Source organism: Solanum stenotomum, chromosome 4 (genome assembly GCF_019186545.1).
Source record: "Solanum stenotomum isolate F172 chromosome 4, ASM1918654v1, whole genome shotgun sequence".
Taxonomy (NCBI): Eukaryota; Viridiplantae; Streptophyta; class Magnoliopsida; order Solanales; family Solanaceae; genus Solanum; species Solanum stenotomum.
In genome coordinates, this window is record NC_064285.1 from 30,302,797 (window position 1) to 30,329,866 (window position 27,070).

General features: G+C 31.4%; 1 protein-coding gene and 1 long non-coding RNA gene across 3 annotated transcripts in view; one reads left to right on the plus strand and one right to left on the minus strand.

The window, feature by feature from the left end:
* Nucleotides 1-24,005, minus strand: part of LOC125861690 (uncharacterized) — a 67,041-nt gene extending 43,036 nt beyond the window's left edge. For both annotated transcript variants that reach the window (XR_007445971.1, XR_007445970.1), the window contains exons 1-2: nucleotides 23,877-24,005; nucleotides 21,814-21,982 (exon numbers count right to left, since the gene is read on the minus strand). This is a non-coding gene — a long non-coding RNA (uncharacterized LOC125861690). The remainder of the gene's footprint in view (nucleotides 1-21,813; nucleotides 21,983-23,876) is intronic.
* On the plus strand, nucleotides 20,690-26,427 carry LOC125861687 (putative late blight resistance protein homolog R1C-3). The gene is given in 3 exon segments (XM_049541538.1): nucleotides 20,690-22,360; nucleotides 24,261-25,197; nucleotides 25,284-26,427. Coding segments are annotated over 3 exon segments (3,711 nt in total). The 5' UTR covers nucleotides 20,690-20,730.
* Nucleotides 26,428-27,070: the final 643 nt, after the last annotated feature.

Below are 27,070 nucleotides of genomic sequence, written 5' to 3' on the forward strand. Positions count from 1 at the left end.
GGACTGACTAAAAAGGAAAGTAAGTAACATAAATTGGGAGTAGTTCTTTGTTTCAATTTATGTGACACCGATGAAATTTGGAGAGTTATATAATTTTTTGTATGTGATTTTGTTAAATATATTTTGAAGTTGTTAATTTATTGTGATTTATAGCACTTCTTATATCATTTTCAAATAATATATATTACTCTTTTTGTTCCATTTTATGTGACGTAGGTACTTTTACGAAACTCAACTAAATTTCTTATATGATTCTTAAATATTTTTAGTTGTTATTTTACTTTAATTTACGGTACTTTTTATGTTATTTTCAAACAAACTTCTTTTGTTTCAATATGGAATTAAAGAGTCAATAAAAAAAAATTATGATTTTTAATTATGTTTTTTTTAATATCTTATATTATTACATTGTGATTTTTTATGTACTTTTTATGTAAATTTTAAATCTAGAACAAATTAAAAGAAAAACAAGGAAAATTTTAAATAAAGAAAGTGCTAAAATTTTCAAATAATCATATTTCAATATTAAAATGTTAAAAACTTTAAAACTCCACATATATGCAGAAAATCATTTACGGAAGACAAAATAATTTTTAAAATATATATTAAAGCTCTTTCTAATAATATCACATATTTATTCTATTTTTCAAATAACATATATTTCTCACTCAATCTCAATTACACAGTACATATGAAATTTCGAGAGTTGATCAAATTTTTAGTACTATTTTAAACTATATTTTAGTACTATTTATATAATTTTCAAATAATATATGTTACTCACTCTATTATATTATGCAATACATGTGAAATTTCAAGAATTAACCAAATTTTTAATATTTTAAATTGATTTTTAGTACTATTTTTGTAGTAAATAGAGGTTGAAGAAGAAGGGCAAATCGGTCAATTGACTGACTGACCCTAAGCTCCTAAACATTCTCACTTCTAAATGCTAGCACGGGCACAATATCCGTTAAATTGTTAATTATTATGATTTATAATATTTTTTACATTATTTTCAAATAATATATATTATCTATTTTTAAATACTTTAAGTTGTGATTAATAATATTCTTAATGTAATTTCAAATAATATATGTTACTCCATTTGTCCCAATTTATGTGACACATGTGAAATTTTGAGAGTTAATATGTTTTTCAAATATTGTAAGTTGTTAACTATTGTGGTTTATGGTATTCTTAATGTAATTTTTCAAATAATATATGTTATTCCCTTCGTCTTAATTATACAATTCGCGTAAAATTTCGAGAGTTAATCGAATTTGTAATATTTTAAATTTATTTTTTAGTACTATTTAACAAGGAAAAAATTAAAATATAATGAAAGATGAGTGTATAAAAGTAGGCGGGCCATCTTTGTGATAGGCCAATGAAGAGTGTGCTTATTCACTCTTCTTATATAGTAAAATTCTAGATTTGTCTCTGTAATTTATCCGTCTGCCTTGCTTGAATACTTTACAATATTTTATCTTAGTGTGCCAGCAATGACTTTGTTTTTTGTTTGTAGGGAATTTTATCTTCAGTATTTTTGGCAGAATTAAATATTTATTATTGCTATGGAGTATCAGTGGTTGTCATTCTTATGATCTTATCTTCTACACCCTTTTTCTGAAACTTTTTTTTTCTTTTTTAGCTAGAAATGATATTTATACAATTTTATATAAATTTTAAGTATTTATGTGTACACCCTAAATTGGAGGGCACGTATTATGCCAAAAGTAACGGTGGAATAGTAATTAACTGTGAGGTGCGGAAGTGAAGAAACTAACTATAATACTCTGTATTTTTATTTTTTTAAATGAAAGACCACATGGGTCAAGATTTTTATTAAACTAAGAAAATATATACAAAATCATGTGGGTTGCCTGAGTGTACAGCCCACCAAAATAAATAAACAAAACAATAAGGGTCGTTTGATAGGCCGCATTAAAAGAAATAATTCATGCATTATATATGATATTATTTAGTACTATGTTTGATAGGAATTTGAGCCTATGTATAACTAATTCATGGATTAGTTATACATCCTACATGGTATTATAGGATGTACTATTAATACCTTTCATTTGGAGATATTAGTAATACATAGGATATAATACCATGGGATAAGTCACATAAAGACACAAATATCCCTCAAATCATTTTAATTATTTTTTTCATTTTCCTGATTTCATGTTTTATATTTGTACTTGTTGTGTCATAATTTGACTATCTCTAGAAAAATCACTTTTTGAAATGTTCTAAGTATAAAACAATTTGAGAAAAATACTTAGAAAAGAATCACCACTTAATTTTTTAAAGAAATTAAGAAAACTTATAATTTTCAAAGATTTAAACAGAAAAAATCATTTGAAAAATACCAAAGAGGGTTCGGGGTTCGATTTACACTTCGAGAAGGTTTTAAGCATTCGAAGTGTCCGCTAACATGCGGTTGACCTGCGACTTGACTAAAATATATTTGACTATTTTTAGGAAAAAAATGATTCAACATAAAAAAATAATTACTTATAATATATTTGATTAAGAAAATAATTAAATAAATGACATATTTTTATTTTTTATTTTATTTATTTATTTATTTTTAGAGAAATGAACCCAAAGATGAAACATTTGAATTAAATTGTAAGTGATTAGAATATTAATAAAACTAGACTAATTAGAATTTATTTAATTCGTTTTAAAATAACAATTTAAACCAATTAAAGCATGAACATCATTTTAAATTAACTGACTGACCCTCTTTGAGAAAAGACCAAGCAAGTATTTTATTTTAATTAATTGAAAAGGCTTTTTAAAAGTTTATTTGAGAGAGACCTTTACTTGAAACAATTTTAAACGAACTAAAAGTGTGTTAAGTAAAAAAACATTAAATAACGTTCTTTTTAAGAACAAAGAATTTTAATTCAATTAATGACATAAGATCTTATTAGTAAAATAAATGAACACAAAAAAAAATATTATAAGTAAACCAACATAACAAAAATAACTCATCTTTCGGGGAATCTAATTAAATTATTTAAAGTTAGAGTTAAATAAGATTAGTCACACATAATCGAATCATTAGAAGAGTAAGAGAGATAATGAAATTGGGCTCCTTTTTGGGCCAATTTCACTATATTTTAAGCTTTAATTCAATTCCCGTTTTTGGTATACAGCTGATGTATATCAGTGTATATCGGCATGTATATCAGCCCTTTCATGTATCTCTTGCTTCCGAACACCTGTATTTCACCTTAGCCTTGTATTCCTGCGTTTTTGACCTATATATCGATGCATATAGCTGTATACATCTTGTATACAACCCCTTTTCGAACTTTTCAAGCTCTGTTTCAGCTTCCAATTTCTCGAAATGATGAGTTCAACTCGACAAGAAGTAAGATTGGGCCTCCGTGGCCCAACTCGATATGCAAGGAAGGGAGGGAGGGAGTTCAGTGAGCTCAACCGCAACGATTCAATCCAGAAAAACATAAAAAATATAAAAAAAAGAACAAGAATTAGCAGAAGAGGAATGCAGATAGCAAATTGATTCGACTAAAATAAGAATTTCATATCATTTAAAGCTAGCAAAGAGGTTATTCACAGAATGGTCAAAACTCAATATAATGTTAACATTCTAACCATGGTACAACACGACTTTGACTAAATCAAAATAGATTCTACGACGAACTAGAGGCAAATAAAATTAATATGGCCACAATACTTAGATAATCCTAAACTTAACACTAATCTTGGAAGGCATCAGGTGGAATGTTAGTAAAATCATTTTTTATTTAGCCAACTTTCCACTTTATGGTCACAACTTTAATGAGCTTTAAACAAATAAACAATAGATCAATTATAAGGAAAGGAGAAGATAAACCAGCAGCTATCAAAACAGAACAGAAGCAAAACATAAACTACTTTGATAATTGTTGAAGTGAATCCTACGACCTCCTAATTACCGACATCGTAATCTTTATGAGTTTGAACAACAAAGCCAACAAGATAAGAAAATTACTAATAAGAAACAAAAAAAAAAAAAGGATCCATCACATTTTACTTAAGCATTTTTTCGACTAAAACTTAGACTAAATGGAGACATAAATTCGATTAAAACAGGACATGTTACACGAATGAGATAATAAATCCCAAGCAATTGAGAGAAGCGGAAGAAAGAGACATTCAAAACCAACTTGATTACGGATGACAAGATTCAATTTTAGCATGATTTACGGATGAAGATGATAAAGACATACAACTGAGAAACTAACTAGCAATAATAGATCATTTTAATAAGGCGAGTTTAGCACAAGAAAGAAAAAAAATGCTCCAGAGATTTGGAAATGACCAATTTATTGATTCAAGTTAACTCGAATTACCCGATAACGAAAGATACGTAATCAACATTATTAAAGATTTAGAGGTGCAGCAACCATCAGGTGGATTATGGAATTTCCTCTTAAAAGCAACTCACATGATTTATACTAGTTAGAATAACAAGAAGAAAATAGAACGAAACCGACTCAATGCCATACGGAATTAGTAAAGCTTCGAGCAAAACAAACCAAAAGAATAGTTGAATCAACAAACAAGCTTATGTCAAAGTTTTGCAACCAACAGTAAGTCATGACACTCCCAGGATACCAACATCTAACACTACACAACTATCAAAAGCAAATCGTCCTTACATTAGGCACAAAAGAGGCGTGAATCAAAGACGAGTATTACCTTTTATGGGGCAGAGAACTGGACGACAACAAGCTTGAGGGGCAGCGATTCTTTTACCACGAACTTCGAATAGGAACAGCAAGCTAAGAAAATCCAAGTGTCAATCCTCTCGTAACTTAGATTCAAAAAGCTAGATGTAAAGTTTTCAAGTGTATGAGTGATTATTGTCTAAGAACTAAACTCTAAAACTCTTTTGCCAACTTATTTATCGTGTATGACCTCAAATCCAAATTAATTTTTTTTTTGTCCCCTCCTGTCACTTGTATGTAAAGAATTATTTATAGGGGAAGTTGGGGCGATTTAGGTCGATGAAAATTGGACGAGGGCAAGGGCAGAAACGGAAATTACCATCCAATCTTTGATTCAAATTTTCCCAAGGACCAAGGAACTGCTGCTTGTACAAGATTTCAACCGAAATCCCCTAAAATCTGGATGACAAGATCAAGGTGGGCGGCTATGGCAGAGAAAGTCGTGGGAGTTGTTGCTTGTTGACGCGTGAGGGAGAAGAAAACACGTCTTGCTGCTGTCTGGTTCACACGGAGAAGAAGAGAAAACGCAGGGGTGGGGCATTCGGCTACTGTTTGCTGTTGTTGTATGTATTGTATTGCTTTTGGTTAATTGGGAATTGTTGTATGTATTATGCTGCTGGGAATGGGTTATTGAATTGAAGGGATTTGGGTTGGGTTTGTATTGTATGTTGGGTTGGGAATTGGGAATAAGAGTGGGCTGCTGAATGGGTCAATGTTTGGGCCCAATTTGGTTGAAAATCGGCCCAATTGTGGTCTTGTATGTGGGAAAAAAAAAGATTAATTACTTGAGTGGATCCTTTTTAAAAAATAATTACTTATTTTAAGTATACTTTTTAATTATTACCATTTATAGCAATATATAACAATAATATATATTTTATTAGATTTGTCTTTCTCTTTTGCCTCTTTCTCCTTTTTCTCTCTCGCCTTTTTAGTTTGTATCTCTTTTTCTCGCTCTTTCTCCCTTTTTTTCTTTATATTGTTCTTTTTCCCTTGTTTTCTTTTGTGCTGCTGCTTTTTCTCTCTTGGTTTCTTTCTATTGCTTTTTCTTTCTTTTTTCCTTTTTGTTGCACTTTCTCCCTCTCTTTCTCTTGTTTTATTTTTCTTTCTCTCTCTCTCTATTTTCTTTCATAGTGTAGTCAATGATTCGTAGACTAAATAAATTTGTATCAATAATTAATTAATTAGATAAGTAATCTAATCGTAGCAAATGAAGAGACATAATAAATTGCAAAATGAATTAAACTTGAATTAAAAATGTGTTCCACACATATTAAAGTTGAATTAGAAGAGAATTAATATGAATGCAAAATGTAGCAAACGAAAGAGCATTATATGATTTGTAAACTAAATGAAATTGTATCAACAATGAATTTCACAAGTAATTAAACGTAAAAAATCAACCAATAAATTGCAAAATCAATTAAAATTGTATTTAAAAGTGTATTACACTAATATTAAACAAGTAAATAAATTAAATTTGCTTTAAAATTGTATTACATAATAATAAAGTTGAATTAGAAGAGAGAATTAAGAATGAATGAAAAACGTAACTAACGAAAGACAAGACAACGATCTATAAACTGACTTAAACTTATATTAATCATGAATAAAACATGTATTATAATGTGTCTTATAAATTATTTTTGATTTGTATCACTAAGAACGTGAGTGATGTTGCAATATGTATTAAAAATGTATTGTGCATGTATTATAAGTGTGTTACCTAAATTACTTTAGTTCATATCATTAAAAAGGGAGTGAAGTTTGCAATATGTATTATAAATGTAGGATTATTATTCATGATTTTAATACAATTATGAAACATATCTAAAAGAACTTTGATACAAACACAATATAGTTCCGTAAACTTCATCCTTTTCGAGCTTCAATCTAATATTTCTCCTAAAATCAATTCTAAACTTAACCAAACCCTCTTAAAATTGAGATATAAACTCCAAATGATATTTTCAATTATTTGTAGGAACAACCTATCCAAACTAAAGAGCAGACAAGTAATCTAATCGTAACAAATGAAGAAACATAATAAACTGCCAAATGAATTAAACTTGAATTAAAAATGTATTACACATATTAAAGTTGAATTAGAAGTGAATTAAACATGCATGCAAAATGTAGCAAACGAAAGAGCATTCTGTGATTTGTAAACTGAATAAAACTTGTATCAATAATGAATTAAACAAGTAATTTAATCATAACAAATCAACCAATAAGCTGTAAAATGAATTAACTTGTATTAAAAGTGTATTACACAAATATTAAAGTTGAATTAGAAGAGAGAATTAAGCATGGATAAAAAATGTAACCAATGAAACACCAGACAATGACCTATAGAGTGAATTAAACTTATATCAATAATGAATTAAACAAGTAATCTAATAGCAACAAATAATAAACTACAAAATGAATTAAATTTGCATTGAAAGTGTATTACACAATATTAAAGTTGAATTAGAAGAGAAAATTAAGAATAAATAAAAAAACGTAACTAACGAAAGACAAGACAATAATCTATAGACTGAATTAAGCTTGTATTATTCATAAATAAAACATGTATTATATGTATCTTATAAATTATTTTAGTTTGTATCACTAAGAATATGAGTGATGTTTGCAATATGTATTAAAAATGTAGTGTGCATGTATTAATCATTTGGTTGGTATCACTAAGAAGAGAGTAAAGTTTGCAATATGTATTAGAAATGTATTGTTCATGAATAAACCTTATATTATACGTGTCTTAGAAATTATTTGATTTGTATCACTAAGAAAATGAATGATGTATGCAATATGTATTATAAATGAATTGCTCGTGAATAAAATTTATATTATATGTGTATTATAAATATTTTTTATTTATCACAAAGAAAATGAGTAGTGACGGTTGCAATATGTATTAAAATATAATGTGGATGTCTTATAAAGGTATTATTAATGTGTTACCTAAATTATTCTTGTTGGTATCACTAAGAAAGGAGTGAAGTGTGCACTATGTATTATAAATGTACTACTCATGAATAAAACATGTACTATATATATATATCTTATAAATTATTTTGATTTGTATCACTATGAAAAAGAGCGACGTTTGCAATATGTATTACAAATGTATTGTTTCTATATTATAAATGTATTAAAAGTGTGTTGCTTAAATTATTTTGGTTGATATCACTAAAAAAGAGTGAAGTTTGTAATATGTAGTATAAATGTATTGTTCATGATTTTAATACAATTTTAATACAATTATGAAACATATCTAATACAACTTTAATACAATTGCGATACAGTTTCATAAACTTCACCTTTTTCGAGTTTCAATCTAATATTTCTCCTAAAAACAATTATAAACTTAACCAAAACCTCTTAAAATTGAAATATAAATTCCAAACGACATTTTCAATAATTTGTAGGAACAACCTATCCAAACTAATCACAAATTCATAAAATACAAATAATGAATTCAAAATTTGAACTTTATAATGACCATCAATGGTGAACTCTTGTTGTTGTAATTTTAGAGATTTGAAATTTCTGCTTGAAAACATGATTTTGTACAAATTTTCATCTTTTCATTTCTTTTTTCGTCGTATTTTTTGGGTAAAAATAATGAAATATGAAAAATTGATTTGTTATTTAAATGAAAATTTGAAAGAAGAAGAATCTTTAAAAAAAAAAAAAAAAAAAAAAAGAAAGAAGAGGAGGAAGACAATAATGATAGAGAAAGAAAGATGGAGAAGAAGAACAAAAAAAAAAAAAAAGAGGAAGAGGAAAAACGGCCGAGAAAGAGGCAAGTGACAATACATTTCTTAATTCCAAAAAATTGTTATATTTAGTTAGAAAAATTATATTGTCATAGATGGTAAATATTTTTTAAATATAGCATATTTATGTGATTTACCCAAAAAAAAAAGCTTAGATTGGAATTTAGAATTTGGTCCATTGGATTGCAATTATAGCCATTGAATTAAAGACTTAGCCAATTTGAGTTAATTAGTGAAATCGGCTAAAATTTAAATAAAACGAATTAATATTAATTAATTAACGAGCTTCTTAATCTTAATCAAATAAAATAATCAATTTTTAAAAGGTTAACTATTAATTAATTAAACTAATTGGCAAAATTTAAAGCAACACTAAAACCTTTTGAGACGATCTTCAAATAAGATATACTAATTATATACATAACTATAAAAACGTATTTATTATTTTTTTATAAAATTGACAAAACTTACATACAAATAACTTGAAAAATATTTCGAATTTCATAAAAGCTAATTAATTCAAAATTATAGCCATCATTTTAAAATACACTAAAAACATAAAATCTTTTGGGATGATTTTCGAATATTTATAGGATATACTTATTTCATACATAATTATATAAAACATATATATTATTAAAAAAATACTAAAAGTGATAGGCTATTTAAAAACTTGCAAATTTATTTTATTTTTTTGAAAATTTATGAAACTAATTATTTTAAATTGTTTGAAATTGAAGGAGCTCGATGATTAATCTATAATGTGGAAGTCCAAAATTAGGTGTCAACAGTACTAGTAAATTTATTTAAATAAATTAATTTACAAATCGGGTCTTGGGTTGAGAGTCGAGGTCGGATCGGGTCCAGAGTCAGGTGTCGCGTGTCGGGTTCGGATCCAGATTAGAAATCGTGTCTTGGGGCGAGTGTTGGGGTCGGGTCCCGGATCCAGAGTCGAAACCGAGTCTCAATTTGGAAGTTGGGTCCCAGGTCAATTTTCGAGTCAGGTGTTGGGGGGTCCCAATTCAAATGTCGTGTCTCGAGTCAAGAGTCGGGGTCAAGTCCTAGATTGGGTCTCGGGGTTGGATCCTAATCGATTATTGGGCGTGTACAATGCCTTTAAGACAAGATAGAAAGATATATTTTGTCATTCTTTTTTCGAGACACTAAAAATAAAAGTACATCACATAAATTGGAATGACATTTCTATTGCCAATGTTGAAATATTGTTCTTGTCCTGAGTAGTAGACTTTTAAGTTTTAATTCATATATAATTAGGTCCCTTGACTACTAGGAAAGTTAAGTTAAGATTAAGATCCAATAATGCATGTGAACATTTGTCATTGTACTTACGTATGGAAGAGTGAATTACAACCATATATATCATTTAAAATAAGAAGTTTTAAATCATCTGATATTTGATATATAAATTCACACATAAAGACCAATCAGGGGGTGAATCACAAACGTTAAATAAAAAATTAAGGTTAAGTTATTCAGAGAAAGAGGAAAATCAAACGAAAAGTTAAGCTTGAACAAATTTAAAGTATTTGTTTGTTGAACCAAGTCTTTCAACAAATTATATTTTATTAAGCCACCCCTTTGTTGGTACCAGCTTGCACTAAGTAATTGTCTTTGTTTATATTGATATAATAATACATATAAGACGAGACTTTGTGTTTAGGTAAAGCAATTAGTAAGTACAGTTTCCTGGAAAATGCACTCTCATCAATGTGTTAAGTATCTTGACTTACAATAGTCATTCATATATGGTTGGTCCGCTTTGGTCACTTCCACCACCCTTCATCAAAAAATTATATTATGTATCTAAATTATTATGCAAAGTATATTGATTAAAAATTATTTTTTAAACATATATATTTAATCTTAAACACCTTTAACGAAATATCTACTTTTGCAACTGATTGTCACTATTATTAACAATTTCCTGGAAGTTATTTAGGTAAAACACTGTCTCGTGAAGTAGAAATATCTTGACTTATACAATATTGGTCTTTCTGAACTATATGTACGTAATCAAAGACTCAATGAAAAGAACTATCAGACATCATGGCATGCGCCATGCATATATTACTCACTCCATCTCATTTTATATGACTTTTCGAATTTCAAGATTCAAACGAATCTATCTTTGATCGTAAGTTTTTCATAGATCCTTTAAACATTTTGAATTATTAATTATAGTGACTTATAATTCTTTTACGTAGTTTAAAAATATATAAATTTCATTTCAAGAAATTTGAAATTTTCATGCGCAAAATCTCGGTCAAACTTAAACTGTTTGACCCTCGAAAAATGAAAAGTGTCACATAAATTGAGACATAGAGAGTATTTGATAGGTAAGGTAACTGTCATGGAAAATGTAAAAGGAGAAAATAGCCAAATACCCCCTTAATCTATTACCAGATTACCAACTACACACTTACATTGCACGAGAAACCTATTACCTCCCTGAGTGGCAACAAAAACAATTTAAAATTTTAATTTATAAGTATTTCTTTTATTTCATTTTTTTTTAATTCTTGTGTTTACTTTTATTCTTATTTATTTTTCCATTTTTACCTTCTTCCTCTTCTTTCTTTTCCTCTTTAACAGGGCAATATCAGTTCACCTCCACCATCAGGCCCGCATCATTCATTTATCACTAAGCCAACTCTCATCTTCAAATCACATACTTGTCATCGTAGTTGTTCACACCCATACTCTATTCGAATAGGGCGAAACATCGCGGACACTCTAAAAATAATCAATTGATTCAATTTTAAAAGAATTTTAAGAAAATAAGAATTTTAAAGGAGTCGCCACCTAATTTTAGGAAAACTAGGAAACCATTAAGTGATCTACGAAACCATTAGATTCTAAGTAAGGGGTTCAAGTTATTTCGAAGGGAAGGGGTTAGGCATCCTTCGAAATCCACAAATGTGGATCCCAATTGAATTCATTTTTTTTTCAAATTGAGGAGTAGGATAAAATATTGTACAAGTATAATAAACATGCAATATACACAAGTAATAATATAAAACAATAATATAAGAATCGGCCTAAATTTGCCTATCGTCAATAATATACAATAATGAATAAGAGTATAATTCGAACCTAGTTCGAATAGCTTCAACGGAAAGCATCTCCGGGGTACCTGTAAACATACTTAGTAAAAGTGTTAATAGTAAATAAATAAAAATAAAAATAAATAAAATAAATAACAACTTAAAAAAAAAATCCGTCTTAGTAACATGGAAGACCTTGGAAATTAACGGTAATTTCTTTATCGGCCATTTTAACTTACAAAAAATATAAACTTAAACTAAATTTCCGTCTTTTATAATGTGGAGGCCTCCAAAACCGACGGAGAGATTTTTTCATTGGTCATTTTAACTTACAAAATATATAAACTTAAACTAAATTTCCGTCATTTATAATGTGGAGGCCTCCAAAACTGACGGAGAGGTTTTTTTCATTGGCCAATTTTAGCTTACAAAAAATATAAACTTAAACTAAATTTCCGTCTTTTATAATGTGGAGGCCTCCAAAATCGACGGAGAGGTTTTTTTCATTGGCCATTTTAACTTACAAAAAATATAAACTTAAACTAAATTTCCGTCATTTATAATGTGGAGGCCTCCAAAACCGACGGAGAGGTTTTTTTCATTGGCCAATTTTAGCTTACAAAAAATATAAACTTAAACTAAATTTTCGTCTTTTATAATGTGGAGGCCTCCAAATTCGACGGAGAGGTTTTTTTTCATTGGCCAATTTTAGCTTATATTTTCAACACAAAATCAATATTGAAGTAAACAAAGAATAAATCAAAATAACTTAGACATAACCATATAATAACAATAATAATTTAAACAATAACACGGAACTGCTGGAACTTCTTAGAACAATAATAGGAATTGAAGTAGACAAATAATAAACTATAGCGAGAACGAATAAAAAAAGAATTTCAACAAGAATAACACAACTGACAACAATAATAACACTAATAATCTTATGAAGGGATAACAATTATCTAATAATAATACTAATAATAATAATAAACAAAAAGAAAACAAAGGCATGATAATAATAATAATATAATAAATCAACAACTTCAAGAAAACGATGTATTTAGTTAGCAAATAAATATAATAATCAATAATAACATTGATCAACAACAACAAAACTAAAACAGTAACAAAACATATCTAACCTAACAAATTTGAATCTATTAATCATAACAAATAATTAAAACCAATATAATAATAATAATAATCAATTAAACGGCATAAATGATGTTAATGATAAAGTATCACCGATACAAATTAGTCTATTACTGTATATCCAACCCAACACACAACAAAATTAACATAGAAAATCAAGAGTGAGAGTATCTAACAATTAAATTGAAAAGGAAAAAAAAACACATCATATTGCTAGAAAATTAGTTAAACTAAGGAGCAAAAGAGGTCACCGGAAAAGACATTTTCCAACCGGATCTAGAGATGCCAGTTACTACGTCACCGGAGATGGAGCCACACTATAGAGAGAACGGCCAGCAGCGAGGCATTGCTTTGGCTTGCCAGAGCACCTGCAAAACAAAGAAAAATCGTAAAGGAAAAGGGAAGGGGACTGATTCGGGGTTTTGGGTATTGTTTGCTGGCTGGAAAGTGGGTGATGGTTGCTGGTTGCTGGTTTCAGGCGAGTTTGGAGTCTGCGTGGGGTTGCTTGACTTGTTGTTGGTCGGAAAAGAGGTGAGGTTTCAGAAGGGGTCTGGTGGTTTTGTGGTGAGCTCGTTTGGTCGGAGTTTGCTGGCTGTTTGGTGTTCTTCTCCGGTCAGTGGTGGTGTGAGCTCGGAGTTAGGAGCAGTGAAACGGAGAGGGAAGAAAGGGGTTTTGTTTGGTTGTGCGAGCTTTGAGCTCACCAGCTCACTGTGGAGCCATGGTGGTTCGTTAATGGGAAAAGGGTTCAAAATGCCCTTAACGTATCTCAAATGGTTCAAAAATGCCCTCCTTCCACCTATTGGTTTAAAAATGCCCTCAACGTTTTTTTAAGGTTCAAAATTGCCCTTTATTAACAGAACAATGACATGGCAATTGTGACATGGATTTTCTTTACCTATTTCAAAATATATGACCCACTTAATCTAGAAACCCATTTCAAATCTGACCCGATATGATCGATTAATTTTGGATCTTTTGTTTCCATTTGTTCTTACTCTCTTCTTTCTTCCTACCTCCTTCAGTTAATTTCAAGAAGAAAAGGAAGGAAGAACTACAAAGAATAAGGTTAGCTAAATCTTGAATTTGTTCCTTGCTGACAATGAATCGTTCAAGAAGAAAATAAGATTTATCTTCATTTGGTTCTGAAGCCTCCTGCTTCCAACTATAAACACCACCATTCAAGCTAATGACCAACCAAAAAATCCAATTCCAAAGAAAATGAGCCATAAAAACAAAAGCTTCATTTCCCATCTCCACCCACAATTTGGTCCTAGCAAAGACCTCTGGCCTTCTTCAGCCTAAAACTTGAAGAGAAGCTCTAATTCGTGCCCAACAATTTGCAATTTACAGACATCTTTAATAAAATCCCCCTACATATCTTCAGAAAATGCCTTGAAAGCTTAGGAACAAACCGACCCAAAGCAGAAAAGCTCATCAAAAGTCAATAATTGACCTGAATTTCAACAATTCTCAAGCAAAAACATCTCATGATTCCAACAGAAATCTGAAACTGATCAATATCAAGATTCTGCTGTAAACCCACCTCTACAAACTCCTAATCAAACTCCTAAAAAAGCAAAACATTACCTAAGTTGCAGAGTAATGGAATCAACTGTGTAAAAGATTGAAGAAACAAAAAAGTATTATCTGAAGAACATAACTAGAGGTGTTGTGATTTGCAACCCTCAATCGCCATCGTCGAATGCTACAAAAGAGGTTGAGAGTCGTCCTAAAATGGAGCTCAAAGATAAGATAGGTTAATATGAAAATGGGTTTTTGGGTGGGTTTAAGTTTTTGTAGCACATATGGGTCGGGTCGTTGGGCTGGATTTTAAAAATTAGGTGGACCAATAAGATAAAGTCACTTGGCTAATTAAATGAGTCATCATTTATTATGTTAGTGGGCTGTTAATAAAGGGCAATTTTGAACCTTAAAAAAACGTTGAGGGCATTTTTAAACCAAAAGGTGGAAAAAGGGTATTTTTGAACCATTTGAGATACGTTAAGGGCATTTTTAACCCTTTTCCCTTCGTTAATGGGTAAAAGGGAGTGGAGTTTTGGTCTGATTCTGGTGGGTTTCTGGGAGGTGGCGGCTAAGGAAGAAAAGTGGGAGAGAAAAAAATTAGGGTTTTTTCTCTTTGGAATTTTTTTACCCCCTTCTCAAAAATAATAATTCACCACCCTTGACCTAATAGACAAACTATTCTTTATATAGGGAGTTGGAAACTATAATATCATTATTTTAAAATCGTGGATCAAAATTATCGATCAACAAAATATCTGTGTATGAAATATTATCTGTATTTGAATAAATTTCTAGGTTGTGCAAAATATCAAAATGAATATTAACGAATGTAACAAATAAAATGAATATATATTAAAAAAAATATAATGAACGTAACTAATGACATGTAAACAATGCAATTTTAAAATTAATTGATAAAAAATCTTAAATTTGATAAATAAGGATAGTTATCGATAAACTTATTTAAAATTATAAAAAATCTTTAAAGTTACGAATTTTGAAAATATTAGGCCAAAATTGGGTGTCAACAGTAGCTTCACTTTTCACCGATTTAAAAATTTGACGGTAATTCAAAATTAATCGAAAGTCAAAAGGATTGAACTTTCGTGTAAAAATGGAGAAGAATTCATTGGTAACAAACAGAGGCGTATCTAGGATTTTGAGATGATGGGTGCACTATTACAAAAAAGTGAATCTAAGATATAAATTTGATCGATTTAACATTTAGGTTCTTATCACTAAAAATAATTAAAATTTTAAAATTATAGGTCCAAAGTTATTTTTACCTATCCAAACCACTTAGAGAGACATTACCCAATTTTAAAAAGGAAAATAAAACAAGATAACTAAAAGATTCAAATTTCTAACCTCGATCACTTAGAGAGGTGCACCCAACATAATCGCCCGGTATAATGCTGCAAGTGTGGGTTCACATATCTATATTTAAATATTTTTAAAAAATATAAAACTACTATATATGATTTCAGGAGGGGAGCATGGGTTCACGTGAACTCGGTGACCCCCTCTTGCATACGCCTCTGGTAACAAACCCATTAACTTCGAAGAATTTAATTACAAAATCATTGGGTAACAAACTAATTAATGGAAAAAACCCATTTATTGAAATGGTTGCAAGAATCCATCAAACTTCTTAGGTTAACATTGTGAAATCGAAATCAAAACTAGTCTCTCCGCTAGCCAACATTGGTATCGTCATTTCAGCTAACTAGTGTTGCTTACTAGTAATTTTTCAAAGCATTGTTTTAAGTTCATCAAGATTTTGTTGATATCAGATCTCCTCTAAAGGTCTAAGCATATGTAGTAGTCATGGAATGTATCCTATCTAAAAAGACATTTTTTAAGAAAATCTGAAAAGCATTGTTGAAGACAAAGAAAAAGAGGAATGGAAAATGAAAAGTAAGGAAAAAGCATAATAGAGAAAAAAAAAATATTTTTTTATATAAAAAAACGTAATATTACGTGATAGGGCTCATGATCACTACTTAGTGTGCATCTGGGTGTTCGATTTTAAGGGGATATATTTCATTTTGAAAATGTCCAGGGGGTAATAAGATCCTCGTAAAATATAGGTGTGTAGTTGATAATCTGATTATAGGTTGAGGGGTGATTTGACTATTTTCTCAATGTAAAAGTATAATAGATAAGTGTGTCATTTATCTTGGCCTCAGTTAGCATTACGATCTTTAATTTTAGGTGTGCACAAGTAATATTAGTGATTATGAAAGATGGATCAGACTCGTTTATGGTTGTTTCTTTGAGCGCCACACATATCACAATTGAACTTTCCAAACAATTATTGTCAGTAGTCAACTTTCCACACATACCTTCTACTCACGGAGCTAAATAATTGTTGGTTGTAATTGACGCAATAAAATAATGGGATAATACATAAACGTGTGTGGCATAATATAAATCAGTCGTCATGTAGGACGAATGTATCTCATAAAATTTTGTCATGTATGTATGTCATGTGTGTCTACTAATTCAACTTTATACTAATTTAAGTGTCTACTTACACACACCTTAAGTTGAGGACATTTAACGGTGGAATAGTAAGTTAACTATGAGGTGAGGAAGTGAAGAAAGAAACCATAATACTGTGTATTGTATGTCAATTGCTCTTCTTTCCCAGTCCACAACAATTTTAATTCTTGTGTCAACATTTAACCTTATATTAATTTATTTAGATTTGCCATAGTGAAATTATTTTTCCATGTGAAGTGTCACATGACAGAATTTCAAAACAAGAGAGAGAGGGCAATACACACAACATCATAAATTAGTCGAGAGGTGTTTCACTAACTATTGAGTGATAGTTCAAAAAGGAAACTCACACTCTCAATAATTCAAATATGAAACTCAAAAAATTGAATAGTTTAGGTGTATTTTTTATCCTTTAACTCTTTCGTTAATAAAGGGGAAAATAAGCCCTATTATTGTTCGTCAAGAATAGACAAATACAATTTTTGGTTTCCGGCCATTCCAAGACCAAATTAGTCATTTTGGAAAGTTGAACTTTGTATAGATGGATCAGACTCGGTTAGGGTTGTTGGATGGGACAGGGAAGTGGGATCGGGTCGGGTCAAGACAGAGGAAATTGGGGGAGGGGGGGGGGGGGGGGAATAGGGTGTCACAACCTGATATATTTTTTATGTATATATAATTTGTTATTTACCCTTGATTTCTTTGTATGTTTACATCTCTATAATTTCATTAAGTCAATCTTTTCTTTTAAATCCGATGAATGAATTAAATAAATTGGCAGACAGCCTCGATTTATATATTTAAGTATTTTATTTTTTTAAAAAAAACATTTTAAATTAAATAAGTTTTTAAAATATCCGTAATAACCAACGGTAGGTCAATTTTTAAGTTTCTGCATTGTTTTTAATTTTAATTTTGTAGAAAATCGACGGACAGTGTTATTAGTTCGATCAATTTTTCGCCCAAAAAAATATATGCAGAAACGTGCAATTTCTGCATCTCACTAGTCAAATGTAATTAATTGCAATTCAATATTTAGTTGTAAACCAACACTAATTGTTGCAAAAATCAACTTTAACTGAGCTATAATATCAGTAACAAACTGACTAAATACATACTAAATATCCATCAAACAATCTAAAAGGTCTACCAAAGTTCATTCATTTACAAAACATTCAATTACCAAGTAGTATAAAATTATCAAGTCAATAATATTCCTAATTAAGGTATCTAGGCAACAGTTAAATAAACCGATGGACAATACTGGGTTTTTAATTTATTTTTTTAAAAAAAAAACTGACGTTGTTGGTCGCTTTCTAATATTTATATTTTCTCCCAAAAAAAATCGTTTGCAAAATTTATGGACCTATCTCAAAAAACTTATCCCACGCAAAAAATCGAGAGACGTCCCTCAGTTTATTATAAAAATAATTTTTTAAAAAAAAATAGAAAGGAATAATGGATGGACTTTTGACCCAATCTTGCAGTACTTATCCTATCATAATTGTTCTTGGATTTTTAGTTTTTTTGGACCACCACATATCACAATTGAACTATTCAAACAATTATTGCCAGCTGTTACAATTATTTCAATGCCCATGAGTCATATCATCGATAGGGGCTGAGCTAAAACCTACGGATTCTACGTAATTCAATAATTTTAATTATGTGTATGTATCAAAAAATTATTTAGTTTGTATAAATACAGTAATATATTTGAAATTCAATAAATCAAATTAACTTTTTTAAAATTTATAAATTCTAAAGTTATCTTTGCACTTTACCTTCCTCGAATACTTTTGAATATGCATAATGCTTAATATGTCTTTTAACTTGGTCTTATTTTATATTATGTCGTTCAATTTGTGTGGACAGAAGTAGACATGTAAATTTGTATAACGTTAAACAAGTAAACACATGAGTCCACGTGACATAATACACACAGGGCAATATACTGGATGCAAATTATCATGTAAGATGTCATGTAAGACATGTATGCTTATTTGTTTAATTTTATACAAATTTAAGTGTCTATTTATGTGCAATTAAAATTGGAGAACATAAATGTAAATCGAGATCAAGTTAAAAGGATATATTGTATAATACCTTTTGAATAATTCTTTGGCACTTTATGTTAGTAGGCGTTTGGCCATGCGAAATCATATCACGATATAGTGTCGTGAGATGAAATTAGCGTTTGGACATGCGATTTTACGCTGATTTCATCTCATGATTCCATATCATGAGAGGTGATACCATATTCTCCAAAAACCATGATATGGAATCACCATGTGATTTCATATCATGATTTGAGATATTTTAATACAATAATTGATCCATGAGTTTATATTTTGTTAAAACAACCCCACATTTATATCTACTAACCATTTGTTTCATATGTAAATAAAATTTATAATCACATCATTACTTTTTAAAATTTATTATTCTCACCAATATAAAATTTATTATCACTTTAAATTTGGTGAATATAAATGATAAAGTGGAAATTTATTTGGTGAATATAAATGAGAACAAAGGGAGTAATACTTTTTTGATTTTTCATAATAAAAAAAAACGTCTTAATCTTATGACTAAGCATAATATTGATAAAAGACAATTTTCATTGGCGGTGTCGCACTTTCTTAATCTTAGTATTTGCAAAATGTTCGTTCACATGACTGAAGGATATCAAGTCCAATTGATTGAGGACTTAGGAAAATTTGATCAATTAGTTATTAATATTTAGTCAAGTGGACTAGTTATAATTTTTTTGATTAAATTTTATTAGAAGTGTTTTTGACTCAAACTTGTGGTAACTTTTTAAAATTTCGTTATTCAATAATATTTAACTATTGATTTTTCTTGTAAATAGTTAGAAGTTAGTGATGTTTGTTAATTTTTATCTTAGTGCATTTAACTTCTAAGTTAATATTTACTCACTAATGTATGTTTTTTTTCTACTTTATAGGTTATTTGTAAGAGTAGTTGAGAGATATGAACATATCAAGTACAATTTATGTTCAATTTTTTTTAATTAAATTAAAGTTAGATGAAACAATTATTTAACTGAAGAACAAATAACTTTGTAATAATTTATTATGCGATTTTATAATTTTTGTTTATTTGATAAGATTGAATAAACAATTGGGGCTATTTTAATAGTTTTACAACTTATGGGATTTTTATGTTTATGAGAAAATATACAACACAAAAATTCCATATCGCATGTCCAAACAAACCTTCAATTTCATCTCATGATCCCATATCATGATACCATATCATGATTTCATATCATGATACCATATCGCATGGCCAAATGGGCCCTTAGTGTACCAGCAATGACTTTGTTTTTTTGTTTGTATGGCCGAACTCTTTCAAAATATCTTAAGCGTAGGGGAGAGAGCTATTTATTATCTTTTGTACTCCCTCTTTATGACACTTTTTCTATATCTAGTTCTCTCTGGTTCTTATTTTCTTCATGTTTGTTAATTAATAAAGATTCACAATAGGATTGGTAAGATAAGATCTAGCCCGCTTTGCTTGTACTTATCCCTATTGAGAATTTTATGTTAATAAAAAGTCTAGTGGTATACATTCAAAAAAATAAAAAAAATACTCATGTAAATATTACTATTTATTTTAGATTATAAGTTTCAAAAAATTTCCTTTTATTCTTAAATTTCTTGTCTAGTCTAACACTCTCACATAATTTGAAATTTGAGTAATATATATTATACTCACGGATCTTCATCATTGACAAATAATTGTTGGTCGTAAAATAATGAGATAATACATAATTATGTCTTTTAATGTGACATAATATAAATCAGCTTATCTCATGCGACTTATTATGTAGGTCGTTTGTGTCCACTATAATACTGTGTTGTATCTCAATTGTTCTTCTTTCCCAGTTCACAACAGTTTAATTCTTGTGTCACAAGGATGTATTTCAACAATGAATTGTCTGATCTGAAAGATCGCCTCCTTAGCACGCGGCAAGCCAAAAAATACCCGCATCTTGCAAGGGATCGAATAAATTTCTTTCTATGGGACTTAAAATTCCTCGATTGTTTTCTCCATTTGAAAAGGTTACCTTTTGCAAGTGAATGCGGTATGCTAAAATTCTCACAGAAAATGATAGAAATTTGGAAGATTCAGTCTCATAGAGAACCCTATGATTGTCCCTACTGGAAGGAGGTAATTTGGAAGACTAAGCAAGAATTCAGAGCTGAATACTCTTTTCCAAATACATCACTTGCAGCCAACAAGGTGGATGATGATGTTAGCCCCAAATTTGTGATGGAAGTAATCGATGTTTTTGTGGAGAACCTCAATGTTCTAGTGAAGATCAATGATCCATATTCGTGGCTTTTTGTTCCAGAACACAGGGAACAAATAGAACAAGTGTTAAAGGAGTTGAAGTTATTGAGATTTTTTGTCTGCTTTGTTTCAAACAAATGTATAGAGCCTCAATACCAACATACTACTTTTTATATTCATGCTTTAATTGAGGCTAGCCACATTGCAATGGTTGTCTGGTTGCATTTGCCAGTCGTCTATGGCAACGGAAATCCAGACTTGGCTCCAAGTGAAGTCAGTCGTTTGCATTCTGATTTCATGGAAATGAAGATTAAGTCCATTCAGCCAGACATCAGCCGCAACAATATTTACATTGATGTTCTGCAAGCTCTGAAGTCAACCATACCACAAGCTCAAAATAAGCATGCAGTTGAGAGTGGCATTGTAGAGACTCCAACACAAAATCTAATGGTTGGTTTAAGTGATCAAATGGTCAACCTTCAGGAAATGCTCTGCCTTCTAAGAGACAATCTCATTCATCGGCCAATACTAGATCTGGAATTTCATCTTCAAAATATGGATTCTGTTATTGTTGATGCCGGACTTCTTATTTACTCATTATATGACATCAAGGGGGACAAGGAAGACACAGTATTGGATGATATGAACCGAGCACTCGGTTTTGATCTTCCAAGAAACATTGAGCCTATCAAGGCGATGGTCTACCTTGTCATGCAAAAGGCATTTCAATCTAACTTGCCAAGGGTTCATGGACTAGGCTATGTCGATTTTCTATTGAAAAACCTGAAGGATTTCCAAGGCCGTTATTCCGATTCACTTGCTTTCCTCAAGAATCAACTTCAAGTAATTCAAACGGAATTTGAGAGCATGCAACCTTTCTTGAAGGTTGTCGTAGAAGAGCCACACAATAAGCTCAAGACACTGAATGAAGATTGTGCTACACAGATAATTAGGAAATCATATGAGGTGGAATATGTAGTTGATGCTTGTATAAACAAAGAGGTTCCTCAGTGGTGCATCGAGCGTTGGCTCCTGGATATCATAGAGGAGATTACTTGTATCAAAGCAAAGATTCAGGAAAAGAACACAGTTGAGGATACAATGAAGAGTGTCATTGCATCATCACAATTGGCAAGGCCTCCAAGGATGAATGAAGAGATTGTGGGGTTTGAGAATGTCATAGAAAATTTAAGAAAAAAACTACTGAATGGAACCAAAGGGCAAGATGTCATTTCAATTCACGGCATGCCAGGTTTAGGTAAGACAACTTTAGCCAACAGACTCTATTCTGACAGGTCAGTTGTTTCTCAATTTGATATTTGTGCACAATGTTGTGTGTCTCAAGTATATTCTTATAAGGACTTGTTATTGGCCTTGCTACGTGATGCTATTGGTGAGGGTTCTGTGCGTAGAGAACTTCATGCCAATGAATTAGCTGATATGCTTCGCAAAACTTTATTTCCCCGAAGGTACCTTATCCTTGTTGATGATGTGTGGGAAAATAGTGTTTGGGATGATTTAAGAGGTTGTTTTCCAGATGCCAATAACAGAAGCAGAATCATTCTAACAACAAGACATCATGACGTTGCCAAATATGCTAGTGTTCATAGTGACCCCCTTCATCTTCGTATGTTTGACGAAGATGAAAGTTGGAAGTTGCTTGAAAAGAAAGTGTTTGGTGAACAAAGCTGCAGTTCCCCTCTCCTAAAAAATGTTGGGCTAAGAATAGCAAAAATGTGTGGACAACTCCCCCTTTCAATTGTTTTGGTGGCTGGTAATTTGGAAGACTAAGCAAGAATTCAGAGCTGAGTACTCTTTTCCAAATACATCACTTGCAGCCAACAAGGTGGATGATGTTAGCCCCAAATTTGTGATGGAAGTCATCGATGTTTTTGTGGAGAACCTCAATGTTCTAGTGAAGATCAATGATCCAATTTCGTGGCTTTTTGTTCCAGAACACAAGGAACAAATAGAACAAGTGTTAAAGGAGTTGAAGTTATTGAAATTTTTTGTCTGCTTTGTTTCAAACAAATGTATAGAGCCTCAATACCCACATACTACTTTTTATATTCATGCTTTAATTGAGGCTAGCCACACTGCAATGGTTGTCTGGTTGCATTTGCCAGTCGTCTATGGCAACGGAAATCCAGATTTGTCTCCAAGTGAAGTCAGTCGTTTGCGTTCTGATTTCATGGAAATGAAGATTAAGTCCATTCAGCCAGACATCAGCTGCAACAATATTTATATTGATGTCCTGCAAGCTTTGAAGTCGACCATACCACAAGCTCAAAAGAAGCATGCAGCTGAGAGTGGCATTGTGGAGATTCCGACACACAGTCTGATGGTTGGTTTGAGTGATCAAATGGCTAACCTTCAGGAGATGCTCTGCCTTCTAAGAGCCAATCTCATTCATCTGCCAATACTAGATCTGGAATTTCATCTTCAAGATATGGATTCTGTTATTATTGATGCCGGACTTCTTATTTACTCATTCTATGATATGAAGGGGGAGAAGGAAGACACAACGTTAGAGGATATCAACCGGGAGCTTGGTTTTGATCTTCCCAGAAACATTGAGCCTATCAAGGCGATGGTCTACCTCGTCATGCAAAAGGCATTTCAATGTAACTTGCCAAGGATTCATGGACTAGGCTATGTCGATTTTCTATTGAAAAACCTGAAGGATTTCCAAGGCCATTATTCAGATTCACTCGCTTTCCTCAAGAATCAAATTCAAGTAATTCAAACGGAATTTGAGAGCTTGCAACCTTTCCTGAAGGTTGTCGTAGAAGAGCCACACAATAAGTTCAAGAGACTGAATGAAGATTGTGCTATACAGATAATTAGGAAAGCACATGAGGTGGAATATGTAGTTGATGCTTGTATAAATAAAGGCATTCCTCATTGGTGCCTCGAGCGTTGGCTCCAGGATATCATAGAGGAAATTATTTGTATCAAAGCAAAGATTCAGGAAAAGAATACTGTTGACGATACAATGAAGACTGTCATTGCTCGTACATCATCAAAACTGGCAAGGACTCCGAGGATGAAAGAAGAAATTGTTGGGTTTGAGGATGTCATAGAAAATTTAAGAAAAAAACTACTGAGTAGAACCAAAGGGCAAGATGTCATTTCAATTCACGGCATGCCAGGTTTAGGTAAGACGACTTTAGCCAACAGACTCTATTCTGACAGGTCAGTTGTCTCTCAATTTGATATTTGTGCACAATGTTGTGTGTCTCAAGTATATTCGTATAAGGACTTGTTATTGTCCTTGCTATGTGATGCTATTGGTGAGGGTTCTGACCGTAGAGAACTTCCTGACAATGAATTAACTGATATGCTTCGCAAAACTTTATTGCCCCGAAGGTACCTTATCCTTGTTGATGACGTGTGGGAAAATAGTGCTTGGGATGATTTAAGAGGTTGTTTTCCAGATGTCAATAACAGAAGCAGAATCATTCTAACAACAAGACATCATGAAGTTGCCAAATATGCTAGTGTTCATAGTGATCCCCTTCATCTTCGTATGTTTGACGAAGATGAAAGTTGGAAGTTGCTTGAAAAGAAAGTGTTTGGTGAACAAAGCTGCAGTTCCCCTCTCCTAAAAAATGTTGGGCTAAGAATAGCAAAAATGTGTGGACAACTCCCCCTTTCAATTGTTTTGGTGGCTGGTATTCTGTCGGAGATGGAAAAGGAAATAGAATGTTGGGAACAAGTGGCCAACAATTTGGGTACCCACATTCACAATGACTCAAGAACCATTGTAGACCAAAGTTATCATGTTTTACCCTGCCATCTTAAGTCTTGCTTCCTTTATTTTGGAGCATTTTTAGAGGATAGAGTGGTTGACATTTCAAAGTTAACAAGGTTATGGATATCAGAATCATTTATAAAAAGTAGTGAAGGCAGGAGGTTGGAGGATATAGCAGAAGGTTACTTGGAGAATCTTATTGGAAGAAATCTAGTAATGGTTACTCAGAGGGCCATTTCAGATGGTAAGGTCAAAGCATGTCGCCTTCATGATGTATTACTTGACTTCTGCAAGGAAAGAGCAGCTGAGGAGAATTTTCTACTATGCATAAAACGGTAATATATATGACAAGTAATGCTACTTTCAATCAATCAATTATTTCAAATTAATGATATGATTTTGCTAATTGATATATTCACAGGGATCAGAGTACCAAAGCTGTTTACTCTCGCGAGCAGCATGCTCACTTGGCCTTCACTGAAATGGATAGTCTTGTTGAATGGAGTGTGTCTTGCTCGCTTGTTGGCTCTGTACTTCTTAAGAATGATGACCCATACTTTGCCCGTCATCCCTTATCCTCTCATGCTTTCTCAATTTCACATATTTTACCAAATTTCAAGTTTCTAAAAGTATTGGATTTGGAGCACCAGGTTGTTATTGATTCTATTCCAACTGAGCTCTTTTACTTGAGGTATTTATCTGCACCCATTGAACAGAATTCAATTCCTTCAAGCATATCCAATCTTTGGAACCTTGAAACTCTTATACTAAAACGTGTGAGACGTTGCACGCTACTACTACCTAGTACAGTTTGGGATATGGTTAAATTGAGACATCTGTATATTCCTGACTTCAGCACAGAAAATGAAGATCCATTACTCGAGAACTCTGCAAAACTTTATGATTTGGAAACCCTTTCCTCTCCATATTTCTCTTGTATTGAGGATGCAGAATTGATGCTGAGAAAAACACCTAATCTTCGAAAACTGGTATGTGAAGTTGAATGTTTAGAATACCCCCTTCAGTACCATGTGTTGAATTTTCCAATACGGCTTGAAATACTAAAGCTTTATCAATCAAAAGCCTTTAAAACCATCCCCTTTTGCATCTCTGCACCAAATCTCAAATACTTGAAACTCTCTTGGTTTTACCTGGATTCTCAGTACTTATCAGAAACTGCTGATCATCTCAAGCACCTTGAGGTACTCATACTGTACAACGTTGAATTTGGTGATCATAGGGAATGGAAAGTGAGCAATGGCATGTTCCCTCAACTCAAAATATTGACACTAGAATACGTGTCCTTGATGAAATGGATTGTAGCTGATGATGCCTTTCCTAACCTTGAACAATTGGTTTTGCGTGGATGTCGAGATCTTATGGAGATCCCTTCTTGTTTCATGGACATCCTTTCTCTGCAGTACATCGAGGTAGAAAACTGGAATAAGTCGGTTGTCAAGTCAGCCATGAATATACAAGAAACACAAGTCGAAGATAATCAAAATACTAATTTCAAGCTCGTTCTCATCGAGGTACACTACTGAAAAAAGCTTTATTCTGCATGATTTTGATGAATCAGAAATGGCCTAAATTTTGTGAACTGTTTTCTCTCTTATCTTACCTGGTGCCCTCGTTTTACATTTGGGTTTTTCTCTTGGTTTTCTTGCAGAAAAAGACGTTGAAATTAAATTTATCTCATGATGAAGATATACCCAAGGCATTTAAAAGATTTTCTCTTCGTCCAGGTACTACTTTTTTTTCTCTTTCTTTCCTTTTTTTTTAGTACACCAAATAGATAGATTCATCTTTTTTGTCTTTTCGATATGAAAGGGATAGAATCAATTTCAACTGATATGAAAGAGAAGAAACTTACTGTGACCAGAGATGTGGATGCTGATGAAGTTCAATTAATTGTGGAGAAACTGAGAAACCGCTGCATGCAGTAACAAAATGCTGAGCTCTGGTGAACTCAACCATGATGCATTTCCAAATAATGACAAGGTTGTAGTCCCAACTCGTCAACACAAATGTGCTAGTCATTTTGCTTGCTGTAATACCATTTCATAACATACACAGAAACATTAACTGTAGTACAGTTTTGATGGATCAGTAAATCTGCTGATTTGTTAGTTCAACCCATTGTAATCCGTTCAAATTCAACTCAAAATGAGTATGCAGAGTTTGTAGCTGGAGCAATTTGGAATATCA